The sequence below is a fragment of the Jatropha curcas genome, chromosome 2 (genome assembly GCF_041381405.1).
Source record: "Jatropha curcas cultivar XTBG-Jc1 chromosome 2, XTBG_Jcur_1.0, whole genome shotgun sequence".
NCBI classification, from domain to species: domain Eukaryota; kingdom Viridiplantae; phylum Streptophyta; class Magnoliopsida; order Malpighiales; family Euphorbiaceae; genus Jatropha; species Jatropha curcas.
In genome coordinates this window covers 22,821,823-22,841,648 of record NC_143152.1, presented here as the reverse complement: position 1 = coordinate 22,841,648, position 19,826 = coordinate 22,821,823, and the positions used below count along the sequence as shown (strand labels likewise).

The 19,826-nt window shown below is 31.2% G+C and overlaps 1 protein-coding gene and 2 long non-coding RNA genes across 4 annotated transcripts; all 3 read left to right on the top strand.

Annotated features, from left to right (window-relative positions):
* Positions 1–3,117: 3,117 nt before the first annotated feature.
* Positions 3,118–5,505, top strand: LOC149498415 (uncharacterized). Its single transcript, XR_016319413.1, has 4 exons — positions 3,118–3,404; positions 3,621–3,758; positions 4,435–4,516; positions 5,334–5,505. It is a non-coding gene; the product is annotated as an uncharacterized LOC149498415 (long non-coding RNA).
* Positions 5,506–9,994: 4,489 nt separating this feature from the next.
* LOC149498414 (uncharacterized) lies at positions 9,995–12,380 on the top strand. Its single transcript, XR_016319412.1, has 4 exons — positions 9,995–10,281; positions 10,498–10,635; positions 11,310–11,391; positions 12,209–12,380. It is a non-coding gene; the product is annotated as an uncharacterized LOC149498414 (long non-coding RNA).
* A 1,659-nt stretch (positions 12,381–14,039) lies between these two features.
* On the top strand, positions 14,040–17,833 carry INT4 (inositol transporter 4). 2 transcript variants are annotated; one of them, XM_012218636.4, is made up of 7 exons: positions 14,040–14,313; positions 15,039–15,250; positions 15,359–15,429; positions 15,513–15,848; positions 15,926–16,033; positions 16,260–16,865; positions 16,976–17,833. In XM_012218636.4, exons 2-7 carry the CDS (start codon positions 15,115–15,117, stop codon positions 17,453–17,455), a joined length of 1,737 nt encoding a protein of 578 aa, XP_012074026.1. In that variant the 5' UTR covers positions 14,040–14,313; positions 15,039–15,114; the 3' UTR covers positions 17,456–17,833. The 2 variants fall into 2 exon arrangements, with proteins under 2 accessions (XP_012074026.1, XP_037496287.1); XM_037640359.2 differs by lacking the exon at positions 14,040–14,313 and adding an exon at positions 14,454–14,738.
* Positions 17,834–19,826: the final 1,993 nt, after the last annotated feature.

Sequence of the window (19,826 nt, the reverse complement as noted above, 5' to 3'; positions counted from 1 at the left end):
GCAAACCGGCGGTTCCACAAACCGGTCGGAACTGGATGGAATCGCCGGTTCTCCGGCAGATTAGAACCGCCGGTTCTTGCCGTTAGAAACTGTCAGTTTTTTTTTTTAATTTTGTTGTAAACAAAAAATAAATTCAATTGAAGACTTCTTTTTAAAAAATAAATAAGTTCAAGTCTTTAAAAAAATAAATTTAATTGAAGCATTTTTTAATTTTTTAGGTGTATTTTTTTTAGAAATAACTTTCACAAATTTTTTAAATTTTGAAAACCGGTCTTCAAAATTTAAAATTTAAAATTATGCGATTTTCCAGAAAACCGGTCGGAAAATCGATCGGAACCGTCGACGAACCGGAACTGGAACCGTTCGGTTCCAAACCGGAACCGGAAATTTTCGGTTCGGAAATTTGGAACCAAAACCGTAGGTTCTGGAACCGTGGCCACCCTTAGTTGGGAACATATTTTGACTCTACATAGAATATCAACTAGACAACACCTGATTGATAATTATTTATTATTTTGAATACATATAAATAAAATGATGATATAAAAATATTAATTTGAAAAACATGTCATTTTATTAGTAACTATTTTTATAAGGTTAATATAATCTAAGTGTGTGTATATATGTATAGGAGAAATATGGAGTTTTTACAATGTGTTAATGTGGCACTTTCTTATGGTGGTGAGACTATGTAATATTTTAGCATTTGTTTTTATCTTGTTCGAGAAATTTTTCAACATTTCTCTTCTTTTAACCATTTTTTTTCTCAACACCATTTATTATTCAATGATGATTTGCTCTTCATTTGATGAGATTTAAAATTCAATTATGACATTTGACGGAATTTAATTATTTCGGTTACTACATTTTTATGTGTTTTAAAATTGAAGAACAAAAGTTTCAAAGTTCTTAAGTCATATTCGGCAACAGTTTTTTTAAGTAACTTTTAGTTTTTTTACTGATCAAAATACTAAAATCTATTTTTTATAGTATTCGGTAATATAGTATTTGAATTAGGTTTTTAGATTTTAAGTTAGCGTTTTATAAAAAGTTAATTCATGTAACGTTTAGCTTTTAATATTTCATAAAAAGTTACTTGAACGATTAACAGTTAAACGCTATTAAAATAGCGAACAACTACTATTTTAGCGGACATACCCTTAAAATTAAAACAAAAACAAGATTGCTTGCTATGGTAAGGAAGAGGAGGTACCTGTGGTAAAAGGTCAGGTGTTTCATCAAGAGAGAATTCAAGGACAATGAGGATAATCTGTTATCCACATTGTAATCATATTTTAACTCTTCTAAAACTAGATATATATTTATATATATATATATAATTATAACTCTCCTGATATTCTATTTCATTTTCAAGTAAATACTCTAATTGGATTATTTCTTTATTAATTTTTTTTATAGAGTATTATTTCAAGTATATATATATAATGTAAATGTATTATTTCTTATTTTAATGTATTATATAATAAAAATGTTAAGTAAATTTATAATAATTTTTAAATAAAATTATTATTTTTATATATAAAATGATTATAAAAATATTAATTTAAAATTAATTTTATTAGTAATTATTTTTTAAGAATAACAAATTTCAAATATAATATAAATATAAATATAAATCAACTACCAAATAATACGAAAAAGTTTAAAAACATAACTGATGAACTCAATGGTTAGTGTTGAAATTTCTATTAGCTATTAACGGATGCTGATTAAAAAATTTACTAAATACTTACAAGAACATGCCATTATTTAAAATAAAATAGATATTGTATTTTTTTAAAATAAAAGCTTCTATGCAAAATCATGGTGTCATCTTAATAATTCATTTTTGTAAATGGGAGTCAAATGAATTTCCATAAATTGTATTTTGCGTATTTAAGGCAAACAGATAGAAATTTACTAGATAAATCAAATATTACCATAAATAATCTATCACTGAATTTAATTGTAATTGTCTAATTGGACAAGAAATCCTTTAGCCTTTTTCCCCTTTTAAGAAATTTTTATTTATTTGGTAACTGACATCTGATTGGACAAATATCCAAATTTTCCGGACTCCAAATCCAAAAATAAAAAAAAAAAAAAAAAATTCTTCAGACAAGAGAAAGAAACCATAAGAAAACAAACAAAACCAAAAAGAAAAAACAGCAAATTCCAACTAGCATGTGGACCTTAAAATGAGGAAATTTGTTAATTATCCTCTAATTTTGGTAAATGAAAAAAATATATTAAAAGGGTAATTGAAATGTGCGATTATTATTCACTCTTTCAAATTAGAATTGGCTAAAAAATTCAGAGGTTTCGATAGTTTAAGAGATAAGAAACATCAATTTCTGGAAACTAATTGAGGAGCTACATTTTCTTTCTGGTGAGTAATTCATTTCTATGTTTCATGTTTTCTATTTTTTGTTCATACAAAATACTCATTCTTTTCTCTTTAATTAGAACATTACATTTTTACAAAAAGAAAGAGAAAAATAATAATTTTAATTTCAACTCATTCTGCTCACACCGTATCATGGTTAATTAATTTGAATTAAAAGGGATATATTACCAAAATATATAATTATTAATTGAGGAGAGAGGAAGAGATTGAAATACCCCGGATTTTTATTTTCAAAACTTTTGAATTTTCATTAAATCAAAAATCCAGATTTATGATAATATGGGCTGTTAAGACCGAGTAATTCTAATTGAGCCCAAAGTTTTACGAATTGGGCCCAAGCCCAAAAACATATTATTTAGAATTTTCATTTGGATAATACTTAAAATTTCGATGAAAATAAAATGGAACACTAATTGTTAATCGATTAAAAATGTGTCTATATATATGTAACAACTATATAAATTAATCAGCCTAAAATTAAATATCTTTGGTATTAATATTTTATGAATAAATTGAGAAAATATTACTAAACTGAACAAAATAATCAAATAAATTGAACCGGACCCAAAAATCAAATTAATTTTTCGAAAACCAGATGAAAAATCCATAAACCAATTGAAAAACCAAGCTAAAACCACGATTTAAACCAAATCAGACTCGAATCGACCCAAACCCCATCCACCAATTAGAAAATTCTAGAAAAAAAAAAAAGAAAAAAAAAAAGAAAAGAGAAACGAGAAGAGAGATTCAGTGGTCTCTCTCTCGCTCTTCTCTCTCAACAACCCCCCTCCCCTTTTCTTCTCGTTCTCCGACCACCGGCCACCAAATCCGGCAAATAAATACTCTAAAAATATCTACTCATCGCAAGGAGTATGATTCAAGCCTTGGTTTGCGCGATTTGAGCCTGGATTGAGAGAAAATTCAATCGAAAGGTGCGACGCCATAGTAGCAATTCTTTCAGCCATTCACGCCGTTTCCGGCGACCTGAGACTTCAAGGTAGGTGCCGATCGACTCCTCTCTTCTCCTTCTTTCATTTGACTGTTACGGTGTTGAGTATGGTGGCCGGAATCGGAAAACCCAAAGTGGGTACCATCGAACATTTCCGGCCAATTTTCGGCCAACTGGTTCACACCCACCTTGATTTGAACACATATTAGTGATCCTCTCATCGAAACGAATGAAATGATGTATTGTTTGTCAATTTTGGTGAAGGTTAAATTTTTCGGCCACCGTGCACGGCGGCGGCGGCGGCGGTCCGGCGACCGGCCGGCGAGACTCCGGCGAGACTTCAAGAGACAGAATGCTCTCCTCTTCACGCGGATGACGGAAATGAAATCTGATTTTCAATCGGTACACTCTAAAGCTTAATTTGCAATTTTTGAATAAATCCCGAATTAATTAATTAATGAACTTAATTAAGTATTTAAGTAAATTAAATTAAATATTATTAAATATATTTTATGAATATTAATTATAACTATAAGGTTGGTACAAAAAAAAAAAAATATATATATATATATATATTCCTAGCTAATAATAAATTTTAGGAATTTTATTAACAAATAAATAGTTATAGAACAATTAATTATAATGGATTATGTGAATTAAGTGACCGAATAAATGACGGTTATGACGGACGGGATTAGTGGATATGAAGTTGCCCGATGGATGAACTGTGTGTGTGGATTTGTGAAAATTTGAAAAATTTGGATAGTCCAGTTTATAGAGGAAATGCTGCCGAATTTTAGTTATATTCTTAAGAAGTAGTGACGACGAAAATTTGAGGTATTAAGAAATACTATACAATATTAGCATTATCATTATACAATATTTCTCACCGAATATTTAGAGATTTTATCTAAAGGTTATAAATTAGAATAGTTATTTATATAAATGAGAGAAACTAGATATATATGCATATATAACAAGTGAATTAAATGACCGGTAGCAAAAATAAATAAACGAATGTGAAATATAAGTTTTTGAATTAAAACTCTTATTTAGAATTTTCTTGTTTATTTTAAAGGTTTATAAAATACAAAATGCGAGGACAAAAGCTGGAAGCATGTGGCTAAAAAGGCAGTCCTTGTAAAGGACAATAAAGAACTGTGAGTAGTGTTAGATAACTAGTACCATCCGCCTGCATTCATGCATTCACGGCTAAATGTTATCATGCATTAATTTATTGAGTTGCCATATTATGATGCACTATTTGTTGATATTAAAAATTGTTTGATTACTTGTGCTATGAACATACTATGCCTTGTTTGTGTGGAATTGGGATGAAGTGGACCACCATGGGTTTGTGAGGACGGTCCATGTGATATGGATCCTAAATATGATATGATATGATATTTGACCGTCGGCCGGGAAAATGGGAGATCGGCGCCCCCGTGTGCACCTGATGATATGGATTGTAAGGAAAACCACAGGATGGCTTCTTGTTGTTGCGCACCTGATAATCTAGATTTGATTGTAGCCCGCAGGGTGGCCTCCTGTTGTGAGCACTTGATGATCTAGATTGGATGGAGACCACCGGGTTGCCTCCTGTTGGTATGGAAAAGAAAAGAGAGAATGAAAAAAAAAAACAATGAGAGGACTGGTCAGTGAGGATTAGACCAGTTGGCCGTATGGGGGATCGGCTCCCTGGTGCACATGTATGAGAGGGCGAGCCATGTGTGAGGACGGCTCGTTGGGGTTTCAGGTGGTGCCACTGACTAATTTCCACGTGATGTGATTATATGAAGGTGATAATAACTGTGATTGCTGTTGTATTGCCATTTGTGTGACAAATTGCATGATCATATAATTAAATGGTGTCCAAATAGAAATATTTTAGCATCTGTGTGATTGTGTGGGGTGAGAGGGTTATCTAACCCTACTCATTGAGTTTGGCGCTCACCCCTGCCTACTATTTTTTTTCAGGTAATAGAAAGAAAGGAAAGCCCTATGGAGTTGAAATACGTATTATAGAAGACTGTTAATGACAGAAATAAATATGTAAATGTAAAGGTAGAGTTCCGCAATTGTATTCCAGTTGGGTTGTAAGTGCATAATGAAAGTCCAGATTTAATATATGAACTGTATTTTGGATGCATATGTATAATAAGTTAATGGGCCTTAATCCATAATTATGAATAGAATGTGGAACTTAAATGAGTTAGGCTTACTACGGGCTTCGGGGGCCTTAAGCCCACCCAGGTCCTAGTGCCGGTCCGGTCCATGGAAATGGGTCGTGACAAAGTTGGTATCAGAGCATAAGTTGGGCCTTAGGAATCAATTGCGGAACATAGGAAATTAAATAGAGAGCTCCTATGTTGGGATCGGCCGTAACCAGCAAAGGAGCTGTAGTCTGGATTGAATTTCATTTTAGTGCCGGTGGACGCATCGTGCACGAGGATGGAAGGAAATCTGTATGAAACTTAGGACGAGAATTAAAAGTACAGAAATAATAGTGAAGTATAAACAGGTCTGGGTAACTGACGTTTATAAAATAAATATTGAGTTTTGCTAAATTCCCTCCATTTATTTTGAAGCAGAAGATCAGTTGAAAATTGGTGTAATGGCCTGATCACCCAATACACCTTGATTCGACAAGAGACACTGCTTCGAAAGTTATTTGAAATTGTTTGGAAAAGAATTTGAAGTTTTAAAGACAATATGAAAGTGAATTTATTTGAACTTTGATTCGAGAAAAATGTTTTATTATTTGCTTATTGGAAATTGTTTTGAAGTTGCAATTAATTGTTTGATTTTTATTGTTTTGTCGGCATGTCAAAAATTTATCTGATTTTACAATTTAAATTATTTACAATGATTGTATGTTTGATTTATTTATTTATTTATTTATTTTTATCATATTGTCTATCCCGAGGACTACATTAGGACTAAAAAAAATAATAATAAAAAAAAATGTAGTAAGGTGAAACTGTAGTAAGTGTATTATATATGATATAATTAAGATTCTAGCACATGTAGGATGCTTAATGGGTTAGACTAAGTTCATAAAGCTATTCTAATAAAATGAATGTAGAAGATGATGAAATAACTTGGGAAATGAATGGGGAAAGGAACTGGATGCTGTAGGAAAACTTAATAAACTAAAGGAATTTAATGTATCTAGGTAGGGAGTTATGTAGAAAGGACTAATACTATTTATTAATCTAAGTATAAGAAAATTTATATAAAATCTGCTTTAAAGAATTAAGTACGAAAATTAGATCGAGGTGCTAAATAGAATGAAATAAAGATTTAATAACATTTGGAAAGGGATAAAGGTCAAAGATAACTCATAGTGATGAAGTAGAGATTGAAGAATTAGAATAAGGACATTTAAGAAGCAATGACTTTAGAATGGAATTCAATTGTGTGTAGAATGATGGTTTTACAATTCATGTACCCATAATTAAGCTCTTTTAAGATAAGACTTAAATGAGGACACATGGAGGATAAAAGAAAGATTAAAATGAATTAAATATCTAAAGAATTTGAATAAAACTAGGGGATGTTCAATAGTAGTAAAGCCGATGATGATAATATGGTCAGCTAATTTATCTACTGTGAAATACTAGGATAAATAATGAGAAATAGATCGGGAAAGGAGTAAAATATATATATATATTCAGATGTAAGAAATATGCATATAAAAAAAAATGATGATAAAATAAATAACTAAATAAATAAAGATAAAATAACAATAATAAGAATAATATAAATATAAATATAAATAATAATAATAATAATAAAAAAATAAACATAAAAATAAAATAAAATAATAATAATAATAATAACTTTTGGAAAAATTTAAAGTGTGGATCAATTTACTTGATAGACTAGTAACAGTGAAAGCAACAGTAAAGATGGAGATTAGAATGTTCTTGGAATGAAATATGGGATAGTAGACTTGAACTAGATGACTTAAGGATTGTCCTCGTGGAGATAGACAATTGATTTTTGTAAAATACCAAAAGGTTTTCAAAAATACAGTGGGTATTGATTTTCAAATTTGATGAAAATATTTTTATACTGCGATTGATATTGGTATTTAAATGAAATTAATGTAATGCAAATTTTTATTATAAGAATTTCAAAGTCATGTGTGAGTGACATGCCAATATTTTTAAAAGTAGAAAAAGGAAAATTATTTTGAAATTGTTTTTTTTTTTTTTTTTTTTTTTTAGTCAGTTACCCATAGGATGGTCAACCTAGGCTTTAGTTGTCAACTCATTAGTCGAATTTTTAAATAAACGATTAATCTAACAATTTATATCAGTGAAACAATGTATATTGGAAATATTAGTGAATAAAGACTTTTAAATTGCTCAAAAATATTTAGTAGACACATTTGATGAAATGTCTGATATGAGATAACTTGGGAATAAGAAATACAGACCAGTGAAACTTAGAAATAGATATATTAAGAATCGAAATTTTAGTACTATGCCTTTTGATTATAAGGAATTGTGATAGATCAGGACTAGATAGACTTGATAATTAAATTTAAACTTTTGGGAAGTTTGTCATATCATAAGAAAATTATTCAACTCTAGGGGATGTTTTGGAGTTAAAAGATATGTTAATAAAACACAATTGAAACATGTGGCAATTAATTTCTCCGAACTCTTCGATAAATATTAGAATTAATAAATTTACATCCTTACAGAAAAGAGAATAGAGGAATCTAGTGAAGTGAATCGTCAGGTAATTTTGATGTGTTAGCAAAAGGAGGAAAGACCTGAATTAAGTCGAGATGTATGTAGGCTTGTGCTAACCTGAGAAATTAGAGATGATAAGATGAATTAATATCTTGCGAGACTTAAATAAGAAAAGACTAATGGACTAAAGACGGGTGAAATAGATAAGATGATATTATAAGTGAAAACTTGGATGGAAGATTAAACAATTAGCTTATGTATTATAAATATGAATTAGGGCCTTGCTATTATCTTAGAATTAAAGTATAAACTGAAATTTCACATGGTAACGAATAAACTATTTAGTTGACGCATTATTTGGTGAAAGAAATTGAGTTATTGGTATCTAATTAATTGGTGTGATGTCGAAATTGTAAGACAGCGTTAGGTCGGGATTTATGAACTGATATTGAAATAATAAATATTAGGTTGAAATGATGGTGATCGGATAAGCCATGAAAAATCATGATTTGTAGTATAACGAAACTAAGTGGATGAAATACTTAATAAGCATGTTTCACTATCCTTAATAGGAATTAACAAGCAACATAGGTGAAATAAGAGGTTATTATGAAAGTCAACTTTAATGATAAATGTTAAGATAAAGTAAGGAATAAGTGTTAGACATAAGTACGACGATTAGATAGAAAGTGTGGAGATCCCTATAAAGTAAGATAACTAATAGTGTAAGGATATGCTTAGTAAATGAGTTATTTAAATTATTGCGCTAGTGTACAATAAATATATTATAAGAAGAATTGAACTTGTATAAAAAGAACTGATAGAGTAATCTTGAATAATCCTGCGACAATATAGACAACGGGAATTACAAGATAATTTTTCTTAAAAATTTTGGATTAAAGTAACAGTTTTTCAACTTTGGTTAAGAAAAGATTTAGTCATAACATATGGAAATTAAATGAATCAATTCTTATTATAAATAAATTGAATGTCAAATTGTTCTGCGTAAGAAATTAATTTTCAAATGAAAGTAAATAAGCTTGAGAAAAATGTACATTATTACTATTACGCCTTTATTGCTAAACTCGGTTTTATTGAAAGATGTTTATTTAATGAGCGATTTTCTAAAGATTCCAATAGCCGAACGATGATAGTATTGAAGATTAATATAATAAAACTCCTTATAAGCTTCAGCTAGGTGGTACTATGTAGCTTGAACGAAATATTATTCTAAATATGATAATTGGCGGTAGAAGTACAACCAGAATACCCCACTCACTGCCTTTCCTCGATCTGTATTTTCGCTTTTGAGCTGTCTCCTTGGTAGTGGAAGCAATTTCTTGTGACTTTAAAATTCCCCATGCATCCATTCTTATTCTTTCCCACGAGATTTCAATTCGAGGACGAATTGTCTTAAGGGGGGAAGATTGAAATACCCCGGATTTTTATTTTCAAAACTTTTGAATTTTCATTAAATCAAAAATCCAGATTTATGATAATATGGGCTGTTAAGACCGAGTAATTCTAATTGAGCCCAAAGTTTTACGAATTGGGCCCAAGCCCAAAAACATATTATTTAGAATTTTCATTTGGATAATACTTAAAATTTCGATGAAAATAAAATGGAACACTAATTGTTAATCGATTAAAAATGTGTCTATATATATGTAACAACTATATAAATTAATCAGCCTAAAATTAAATATCTTTGGTATTAATATTTTATGAATAAATTGAGAAAATATTACTAAACTGAACAAAATAATCAAATAAATTGAACCGGACCCAAAAATCAAATTAATTTTTCGAAAACCAGATGAAAAATCCATAAACCAATTGAAAAACCAAGCTAAAACCACGATTTAAACCAAATCAGACTCGAATCGACCCAAACCCCATCCACCAATTAGAAAATTCTAGAAAAAAAAAAAAGAAAAAAAAAAAAGAAAAGAGAAACGAGAAGAGAGATTCAGTGGTCTCTCTCTCGCTCTTCTCTCTCAACAACCCCCCTCCCCTTTTCTTCTCGTTCTCCGACCACCGGCCACCAAATCCGGCAAATAAATACTCTAAAAATATCTACTCATCGCAAGGAGTATGATTCAAGCCTTGGTTTGCGCGATTTGAGCCTGGATTGAGAGAAAATTCAATCGAAAGGTGCGACGCCATAGTAGCAATTCTTTCAGCCATTCACGCCGTTTCCGGCGACCTGAGACTTCAAGGTAGGTGCCGATCGACTCCTCTCTTCTCCTTCTTTCATTTGACTGTTACGGTGTTGAGTATGGTGGCCGGAATCGGAAAACCCAAAGTGGGTACCATCGAACATTTCCGGCCAATTTTCGGCCAACTGGTTCACACCCACCTTGATTTGAACACATATTAGTGATCCTCTCATCGAAACGAATGAAATGATGTATTGTTTGTCAATTTTGGTGAAGGTTAAATTTTTCGGCCACCGTGCACGGCGGCGGCGGCGGCGGTCCGGCGACCGGCCGGCGAGACTCCGGCGAGACTTCAAGAGACAGAATGCTCTCCTCTTCACGCGGATGACGGAAATGAAATCTGATTTTCAATCGGTACACTCTAAAGCTTAATTTGCAATTTTTGAATAAATCCCGAATTAATTAATTAATGAACTTAATTAAGTATTTAAGTAAATTAAATTAAATATTATTAAATATATTTTATGAATATTAATTATAACTATAAGGTTGGTACAAAAAAAAAAATATATATATATATATATATTCCTAGCTAATAATAAATTTTAGGAATTTTATTAACAAATAAATAGTTATAGAACAATTAATTATAATGGATTATGTGAATTAAGTGACCGAATAAATGACGGTTATGACGGACGGGATTAGTGGATATGAAGTTGCCCGATGGATGAACTGTGTGTGTGGATTTGTGAAAATTTGAAAAATTTGGATAGTCCAGTTTATAGAGGAAATGCTGCCGAATTTTAGTTATATTCTTAAGAAGTAGTGACGACGAAAATTTGAGGTATTAAGAAATACTATACAATATTAGCATTATCATTATACAATATTTCTCACCGAATATTTAGAGATTTTATCTAAAGGTTATAAATTAGAATAGTTATTTATATAAATGAGAGAAACTAGATATATATGCATATATAACAAGTGAATTAAATGACCGGTAGCAAAAATAAATAAACGAATGTGAAATATAAGTTTTTGAATTAAAACTCTTATTTAGAATTTTCTTGTTTATTTTAAAGGTTTATAAAATACAAAATGCGAGGACAAAAGCTGGAAGCATGTGGCTAAAAAGGCAGTCCTTGTAAAGGACAATAAAGAACTGTGAGTAGTGTTAGATAACTAGTACCATCCGCCTGCATTCATGCATTCACGGCTAAATGTTATCATGCATTAATTTATTGAGTTGCCATATTATGATGCACTATTTGTTGATATTAAAAATTGTTTGATTACTTGTGCTATGAACATACTATGCCTTGTTTGTGTGGAATTGGGATGAAGTGGACCACCATGGGTTTGTGAGGACGGTCCATGTGATATGGATCCTAAATATGATATGATATGATATTTGACCGTCGGCCGGGAAAATGGGAGATCGGCGCCCCCGTGTGCACCTGATGATATGGATTGTAAGGAAAACCACAGGATGGCTTCTTGTTGTTGCGCACCTGATAATCTAGATTTGATTGTAGCCCGCAGGGTGGCCTCCTGTTGTGAGCACTTGATGATCTAGATTGGATGGAGACCACCGGGTTGCCTCCTGTTGGTATGGAAAAGAAAAGAGAGAATGAAAAAAAAAAACAATGAGAGGACTGGTCAGTGAGGATTAGACCAGTTGGCCGTATGGGGGATCGGCTCCCTGGTGCACATGTATGAGAGGGCGAGCCATGTGTGAGGACGGCTCGTTGGGGTTTCAGGTGGTGCCACTGACTAATTTCCACGTGATGTGATTATATGAAGGTGATAATAACTGTGATTGCTGTTGTATTGCCATTTGTGTGACAAATTGCATGATCATATAATTAAATGGTGTCCAAATAGAAATATTTTAGCATCTGTGTGATTGTGTGGGGTGAGAGGGTTATCTAACCCTACTCATTGAGTTTGGCGCTCACCCCTGCCTACTATTTTTTTTCAGGTAATAGAAAGAAAGGAAAGCCCTATGGAGTTGAAATACGTATTATAGAAGACTGTTAATGACAGAAATAAATATGTAAATGTAAAGGTAGAGTTCCGCAATTGTATTCCAGTTGGGTTGTAAGTGCATAATGAAAGTCCAGATTTAATATATGAACTGTATTTTGGATGCATATGTATAATAAGTTAATGGGCCTTAATCCATAATTATGAATAGAATGTGGAACTTAAATGAGTTAGGCTTACTACGGGCTTCGGGGGCCTTAAGCCCACCCAGGTCCTAGTGCCGGTCCGGTCCATGGAAATGGGTCGTGACAGAGATAGAGTACGGATAAGGAATTAACTCTGTATTTGCCAAAATCCATAGAAAATTAAATGTATCCATTGCTGAAATTCTATCCATATATGATATATTCTGTCCTATTTAGGAAAATCTTAGTATTTCAATATTATTTTAGGTTTAACATTGATAAATATGACTATCACATTTGGAAAGAAATATATTTTATTCTTTTATATTAAAAAAAAAGGTAATTATAGAAAAAGATCATGAAAAATAAATAATATCGCATTATTTCAGCATATTATCAATATTTTAAGAAATGTGTAATCTGTAAAATAAATAATGCATCATTAAAATAAATTTTATTTTATTTTTTTGTTGGTAAATTAAAGAGCTAGAAGATAATCTAGAAAAAGGTAGTCTCCCTAACAAAAACTTTTCTCACTTTTGGATAACATTATCTGTATCAATAATTTAATGCTAAAATTAACTAATTGTAACGATTGAATATGATGCTATTTATTTAAAAATTTAAAAATATTATTTATATTAATTCTTATATTATCATATGAAGTTGTGTTATTTATTTGGTTATAATTTTTTTAAATGCATTATATAAATAATTGTACAGGTTATAGCCTTAGAGAAATACATATAATTAACAATTCAGTACCAAAAAGTATTTAGACAAATTGCATTGCTTTTTTAATTTATTTTTATTTTTCCAAAATTGCAACAGAAAGTAAAGTTGGAAAAACTGATTAGTCAATGATTAATATTATTATAATTATAATTTATTCAATAATAAGATACTATAGGGCAAACTAAAATATCAAAGTTAGAATTCATACTTATAATAATATAATTAAATTAAAAAACTGATTAGTCAGTTCTAAAAAATTATTTTACAATGTGAAAAAATTTCGTGGTTGCAAGACAATAAAACTATGTGAAAAAATAATTATATTTTAGTATGTAAATACATTTTGACTTACATAACATCTTAAGAAATGAAAAGAATACATTTTTATTTCAATTTCATCCTCAATTGCAATTAAGGAAGTAGAGTTTCAAGAAAGAAAGGTTAGAAAAGTCAAATTATTATTTTTGGATACCAATAATTTTTTTAGAAAAATAAAGTAATTAAAAGCATTAACGTCATCTTTATTTTTTAAAATTATTTTATTTTTAAAATACTTTACCATATATAGAGAAAAATATAGATGAGGTCCACATATTTAGAAATTGGATTTAAAAAAAAGATTGAGGTAATATATTTTTCTTATTATCCACAATGTGAATTAATATTAATATAATTGACAATATGCATGTAAATGGTAAACATATCGACTCTACAGATCCCGTGAATAAGCATTAATTGAGGAATCAGAAAAATTATTGCAATTTAATAAATATTACTGACTTTCTATGTTTTAAATATTTTTAATATTTTCCCAAAGGATTTCCTTGAACAAAATAAAAAATAAAAAGAAAACTAGTTGGGACAAAACTCTTGCAGTCTTGCACAAACATATCCAAACATCCAATTAAGGATTTTGTTTTTTCCCCCTAGATTTTGGTTTCATCAACTTTTTTCACTTGCCAATGTTTAATTTTCACCTGGAACTCTAAAACTAATTAATAAAAAAAATAAAATCCTTAAATGGAAATTTAATTAAGATTTTATCTTCCAGTCTACAAATATGTAGTTTAGGACTAGAATGATTCTTGAACGCTGCATTTCCATTCCCCATTTAAGAGAAAGGCAAGAACTTTAGATGCATGTTCAGAAGAATTAGCTGGTCCACAGATCATCTGTAAAGGTAGAAACTTTTCTTTATTTTTCTTTTAAAGACATGAAAAGTTTGTGTAGACATTGCCTTCTTTCTCCTCTTTTCTTTCTCTTTTTGAGCCTTCTTTGTTTAAAAATTATTTAAGCTACCAAATGTAACCATTTCTTAGTTCTTCGTGGCATCCCAGTTTTTGGGATGAAGAATAATTGCCTTTTATATTTTTATTATTGCTATTTTTAGATTATAAAATTTATAATATGGCTTGCCTTGATTATATTTTTATGGCTGTTGTCCTTGTCTTGTGATTAGTTTGAGTAATCACTGTCATTGCAAATGCTGCTGTTTGGCAAGCAAATATGTGAAAGAAAAATTCAAAAGAAAGAGATCAATCCTTTTTTTGCTTTCAGCATCTAGTGTTTGATCAATCTGAAGCTCTAGATTAATTAATCATCTTGGTATCTTTATGGAATTGTTTATGGGATTTTGGTGTTAATGGAGTATTAGTCAAGGGAATTTCACTGTCATATAATTTTTGTTTTACCTTTTCCTATTAGGACAAATCTATTGATTTTTTTTTTTTTTTTAATTTTTGGTTCTACATCTTTATGGTTCATTCTTGTGCCAGTTAAAAATGGCTGTCTGCTTCATTCTTGAAAAAAAGAAAAGCTTTTAAATTTTTTGGTTTGATATATATTTTATTCTTTATGTTTTTGAATACATAATTGATGACTCTGTTTCTGAATGTTTCCCTGCAGATTGTTCTTGAATTCACCAGGAGTTCCTCTGCTCAATTTTATTTTCTGCAATTAGCATCTCTGACAGCCGGAAAAAATGGTGGAAGGGGGTATTGCAAAAGCAGACAAGACGGAGTTTACAGAGTGCTGGCGGATGGCCTGGAAAACTCCATATATTATGAGGCTTGCACTATCAGCTGGTATTGGAGGGTTTCTGTTCGGTTATGATACAGGTTAACTGTTTGATAGCCAATCCTCTCGTCTCTTAAATATGTTTATTAATAATAATCTAATTGTTTTGTGTTTTATGAAGCTAACTTTGTTTATTGATTTGGATTTAGGAGTTATTTCCGGTGCTTTGCTATACATCCGTGAGGATTTCGAATCTGTAAACCAGAAAACATGGCTACAGGTTTGCTACCATAACTACATTTTATACTGAATTTTCAGAAAAGAGGAGCAAATATTTTAAATATTTCATTTCTTAATGAGCAGGAGACCATTGTGAGTATGGCTGTTGCCGGAGCTATTGTTGGAGCTGCTTGTGGTGGATTTATTAATGATAAGTTTGGAAGAAAGTTATCTATTTTATGTGCAGATGTTGTATTTTTTGTTGGTGCTATAATCATGGCTATCGCTCCTGCTCCCTGGGTTATAATTGTGGGAAGACTTCTTGTTGGCTTGGGAGTTGGAATGGCATCAATGACATCTCCTCTTTACATTTCAGAGGCCTCACCAGCAAGAATTCGAGGGGCTCTTGTTAGCACAAATGGTTTGCTAATTACTTCGGGCCAATTTTTATCTTACCTGATCAATCTTGCCTTCACCAGGGTAATGAAAATGAAATCTACTTGTTTCTTTGAAATTATGAACTTCTAAATTGTACTAATATATTGCAAAATGGGCAGGCTAATGGCACTTGGCGCTGGATGCTTGGGGTAGCTAGCGTGCCGGCACTTATTCAGTTCGTGCTGATGCTATCACTTCCTGAGTCCCCTAGATGGCTCTATAGACAGGTTCTAAATTAGTCTTTCAACAATATTTTTCCCTTTATATCATTGCATCTCTTTATTTAGGGCAAGGAAAATACAGTATAATGTGCTTTTCGTATAGGAGATTGTTCTGTGTCACTGCTAATATGGTCTTGAATGATAGTTCTAACTATTAGCTTGATAATAATAGTTATATCAGTTCAATCAGTTTTTTCATGCAAGATAATAATTAATTTTCCTCTTTCATCAGAACAAGGAGAAGGAAGCGAGGGCAATCTTGGAGAGAACATATTCTGCTGATGAAGTTGAAATTGAGATGAAGGCCTTGGCTGCATCTGTTCAAGCAGAAAAGGCAGATGAAGCAGCTATAGGGGATAGCCTAATGGCTAAACTAAAAAGTGCATTTTCAAACACCGTAGTCCGCAGGGGACTCTATGCAGGCATTACAGTTCAAGTTGCTCAGCAGTTTGTGGGTATAAACACAGTCATGTACTATTCCCCAACAATAGTCCAGTTTGCCGGATTTGCTTCAAACTCAGTGGCATTGGCACTCTCTCTGATTACTTCTGGCCTCAATGCTTTGGGCACTGTTATCAGTATGGCTTTTATTGACAGATACGGAAGGAGAAGGCTAATGCTCGTTTCTATGGTTGGGGTCATAACTTTCCTTGTGGCCTTGTCTATTGTGTTTATGGAAGCTTCTGCGCATGCTCCTAAGATCAGTTCAATTGACACTGCACATTTTGGTGCAAACTCTACTTGTCCAACATATTTGAAAGCAACTGATGCATCAAAATGGAACTGCATGTCTTGTTTGAAAGTAGATTGTGCTTTCTGTTCAAATAAAGCCAGTGAAGTAAGTATAGTTGTATAATCGCATTGTTTGGTCAAAATAATCTAAAAATTTGAGAACTAGCAACCAATGCACTTTTTGATTTTGACTGACTCAAGTTTTTCTGCTATCAGTACCATCCTGGAGCCTGCGTGGATTCAACCAAGGCCATGAAAAGTGCATGTGGAGCAGAACATCGTGTGTTTTTCGAGAAAGGTTGCCCCAGTAAGTTTGGATTTCTTGCTATTGTACTTCTTGCACTCTATATAATTTCGTATGCACCTGGAATGGGTACTGTACCATGGATAGTCAACTCCGAAATATACCCATTACGGTATAGAGGCATTTGTGGAGGGATAGCTGCAGTGACAAACTGGAGTTCAAATCTTTTAGTGAGCGAAACTTATTTAACTCTAACCGAGCATCTTGGCGCTGGGGGCACATTTTTGCTATTTGCTGGGATTTCTTGCATTGGACTTGCATGCATTTTCTGGTTTGTACCCGAAACAAAAGGCCTACAATTTGAGGAGGTAGAGAAGATCCTAGAGGCTGGCTACAGACCAGATTTATGCGGAGGAAGTGGAACAAGGAGGAAGAACGAAGATTCTGCTTAAAGCTCAAGAAACTTGAAGGATTTCCTATGTAGTATACAAATATAACCTTTTGCTAATAAAGGTAGGACATTTGAATCCTATTGCTCCCAGCAAGTCAATATTGCTTTGGTGTAACTAGAGTCACATTTTATGAGCAATGAGTGAAAGATTCATGAAAGTTCTGGTTGTGTTTTAAGTTCATACCTTGTAAGTTTCTTGATGGCATTTAATAGAAAAGAACTTTCTCTACCCATTATTGCATTTTGATTAATTCCCAGGAAGTGCATACGGTGGAAAGGGTACGACAAAAGTAGTGCCTTCTGTAAAACTATTTACAGAAATAATGCTGAGCCTGCAGTGTTAGGTGGTTGAGATTTTATTAGAAACGTTTTATACTAAGATTTTTGGCACCAAGAAACTACTGCTGTGTTTTCCGTTGCTGTGATATTTTCTACTGTCACTTTTAACTTTTGTTATCTGATATTTTGTAGAAGGCTCCCGTTTTTGCCGTAAGATTCTATAACTATGTACTTCGTATAAAACCAAAAAAGCAAGGGCTCAATACCTGTTTTTTAGGTTCTACAATTCATCCCTGTAGTTTGAACTTTTAATTTGACCAGTTAAACACTTCAACTTATAATATTGGATATTTTATTTGATCCATTGAATACCTCAATTTGTAAAATTAGATTGATTAAATACTTATTGAATAGTTAAAAAATATTATTTCAAAAGTTGTATTAAACAAATATAAAATCAATATTTTGCATATAAAAACTAAAAAAACTTAAAATTGTTATTTTTATTATATGGAAGTGTGAGATTATTATAAGAAGGGAAGTTCAAGGTACCACAACGTTGATTTAAAAGTTAGAGTACCACAATATTTTTCTTTTCTCAAAATTAAAGAGTTAAATTATGCATTCGGCCAAAGATTAACGGAAAAGTTTATTTTATATGGTTCTTCATTCTAATTCTTTAGTTCAAGCTAATATGTCAATTAAAGAAACAAATTCAGTGTCGGAGAAAAAAAAAATGTAAGGAAGAGAGAACCATTTCTTAGATCTTACAAAAGATCATGTTGATACTAATGGCAGGATTTGATGTTCATGTAAAAAGTGTATAAATTATTACTTTAAAAAATTAATAGAGGTGAAGCAAGGGTTATTTTTTTATGGGTTTGTTGAGAATTATACTCAATGGACATATGACGATGAGTCTTATCAATGAAATACTAGCACTCATTTAGATGATTCACTTGATGATGATAATCTTAATATTCCAAATTAAGGTAAACATGAAGATGTGTTAAACATGTATATGAGGACTTAAAAATTCTAATTTTGTAGAGTTGAATTCTAATAACCTTATACTTAACAAGCTGTAATATCGCGCTTCGTGCGCAAGGAAATAAAAATAATTAGAAATATTTTATGATATGTGTAATGATCTTACAATTGATTCAAGTTCGAATCCTCATTCTCCATACCCAATACAAAAAAAAAATAAAAAATAAAATAAAATAAATAAATAAAAGTATGAGTAGTGAACTCTTTTCATAATTTCATTAATCGTAAGTGTAATATTGGTCACCATAAGATGATACATCGAAAAAAGTAGATAGAATCTATTAGATGCTTTTAATTTTCTCCCAAGAAAAATATGCAAAAATAGAAGTTAAAGTGTAAAGAGAATTTCCCTTTTATCTTTTGTATATCATTACCGACATCAATCTACAAGTCAAAATAAATATCAAATTAAACATGTCATTTATAAAACAAACCAACTTCATATAGAAAAAATACGTCATTGTAATGCTACTCTAATAAATAATAAAATCACCATTTGCAGGTAGAGGATAATGCTTTAAGATTAAAGCAAAGATTGAAGAAAGGGTGAAAAATAGATAATTTGAACAAATAAAACCAGCAGCATCCAGATTGCAATTATCTAATATTTCTATTTACTTTCAACAATATTTAAGTGGTAATTTTAATTATATATAGGCTCAGCTCTCTTCAATTTGTAAATTTTTTACATGAACTGAGTCTACATATTAGTCAATCATCTATTGAGATATGAACTCTAAAACTTTGATGAAGGTTCTTCAACTACTAAACCATATAGATTCAGAACACTTACCGAGAACCTATTGTACATGCATATCAAGTTGAAACTATCTCAAAGTATCTTACAACGAAATTTTATATATACATCATTTGTTTCAGATGCAGAAATTGCAAAATATTCAATTTATATCACGGATTGAGTCTCCATGCAGAAATTGTTTTCAATATATATTGCAGACTGAAGTCACCAAAAATAGTCTGAGTCGTTGGAGATAGTGAAGAACGGTTATTGTATTATTCAACACAATTAAAATTCAAATGAA

Coding starts and splice junctions, on each gene's coding strand:
- INT4 (XM_012218636.4), top strand. CDS start 15,115: ATGGTGGAAGGGGGTATTGCAAAAGCAGACAAGACGGAGTTTACAGAG. Junction 15,251..15,358: donor TCTGTTCGGTTATGATACAG/GTTAACTGTTTG, acceptor ATTTGGATTTAG/GAGTTATTTCCGGTGCTTTG. Junction 16,866..16,975: donor GTTCAAATAAAGCCAGTGAA/GTAAGTATAGTT, acceptor TTCTGCTATCAG/TACCATCCTGGAGCCTGCGT.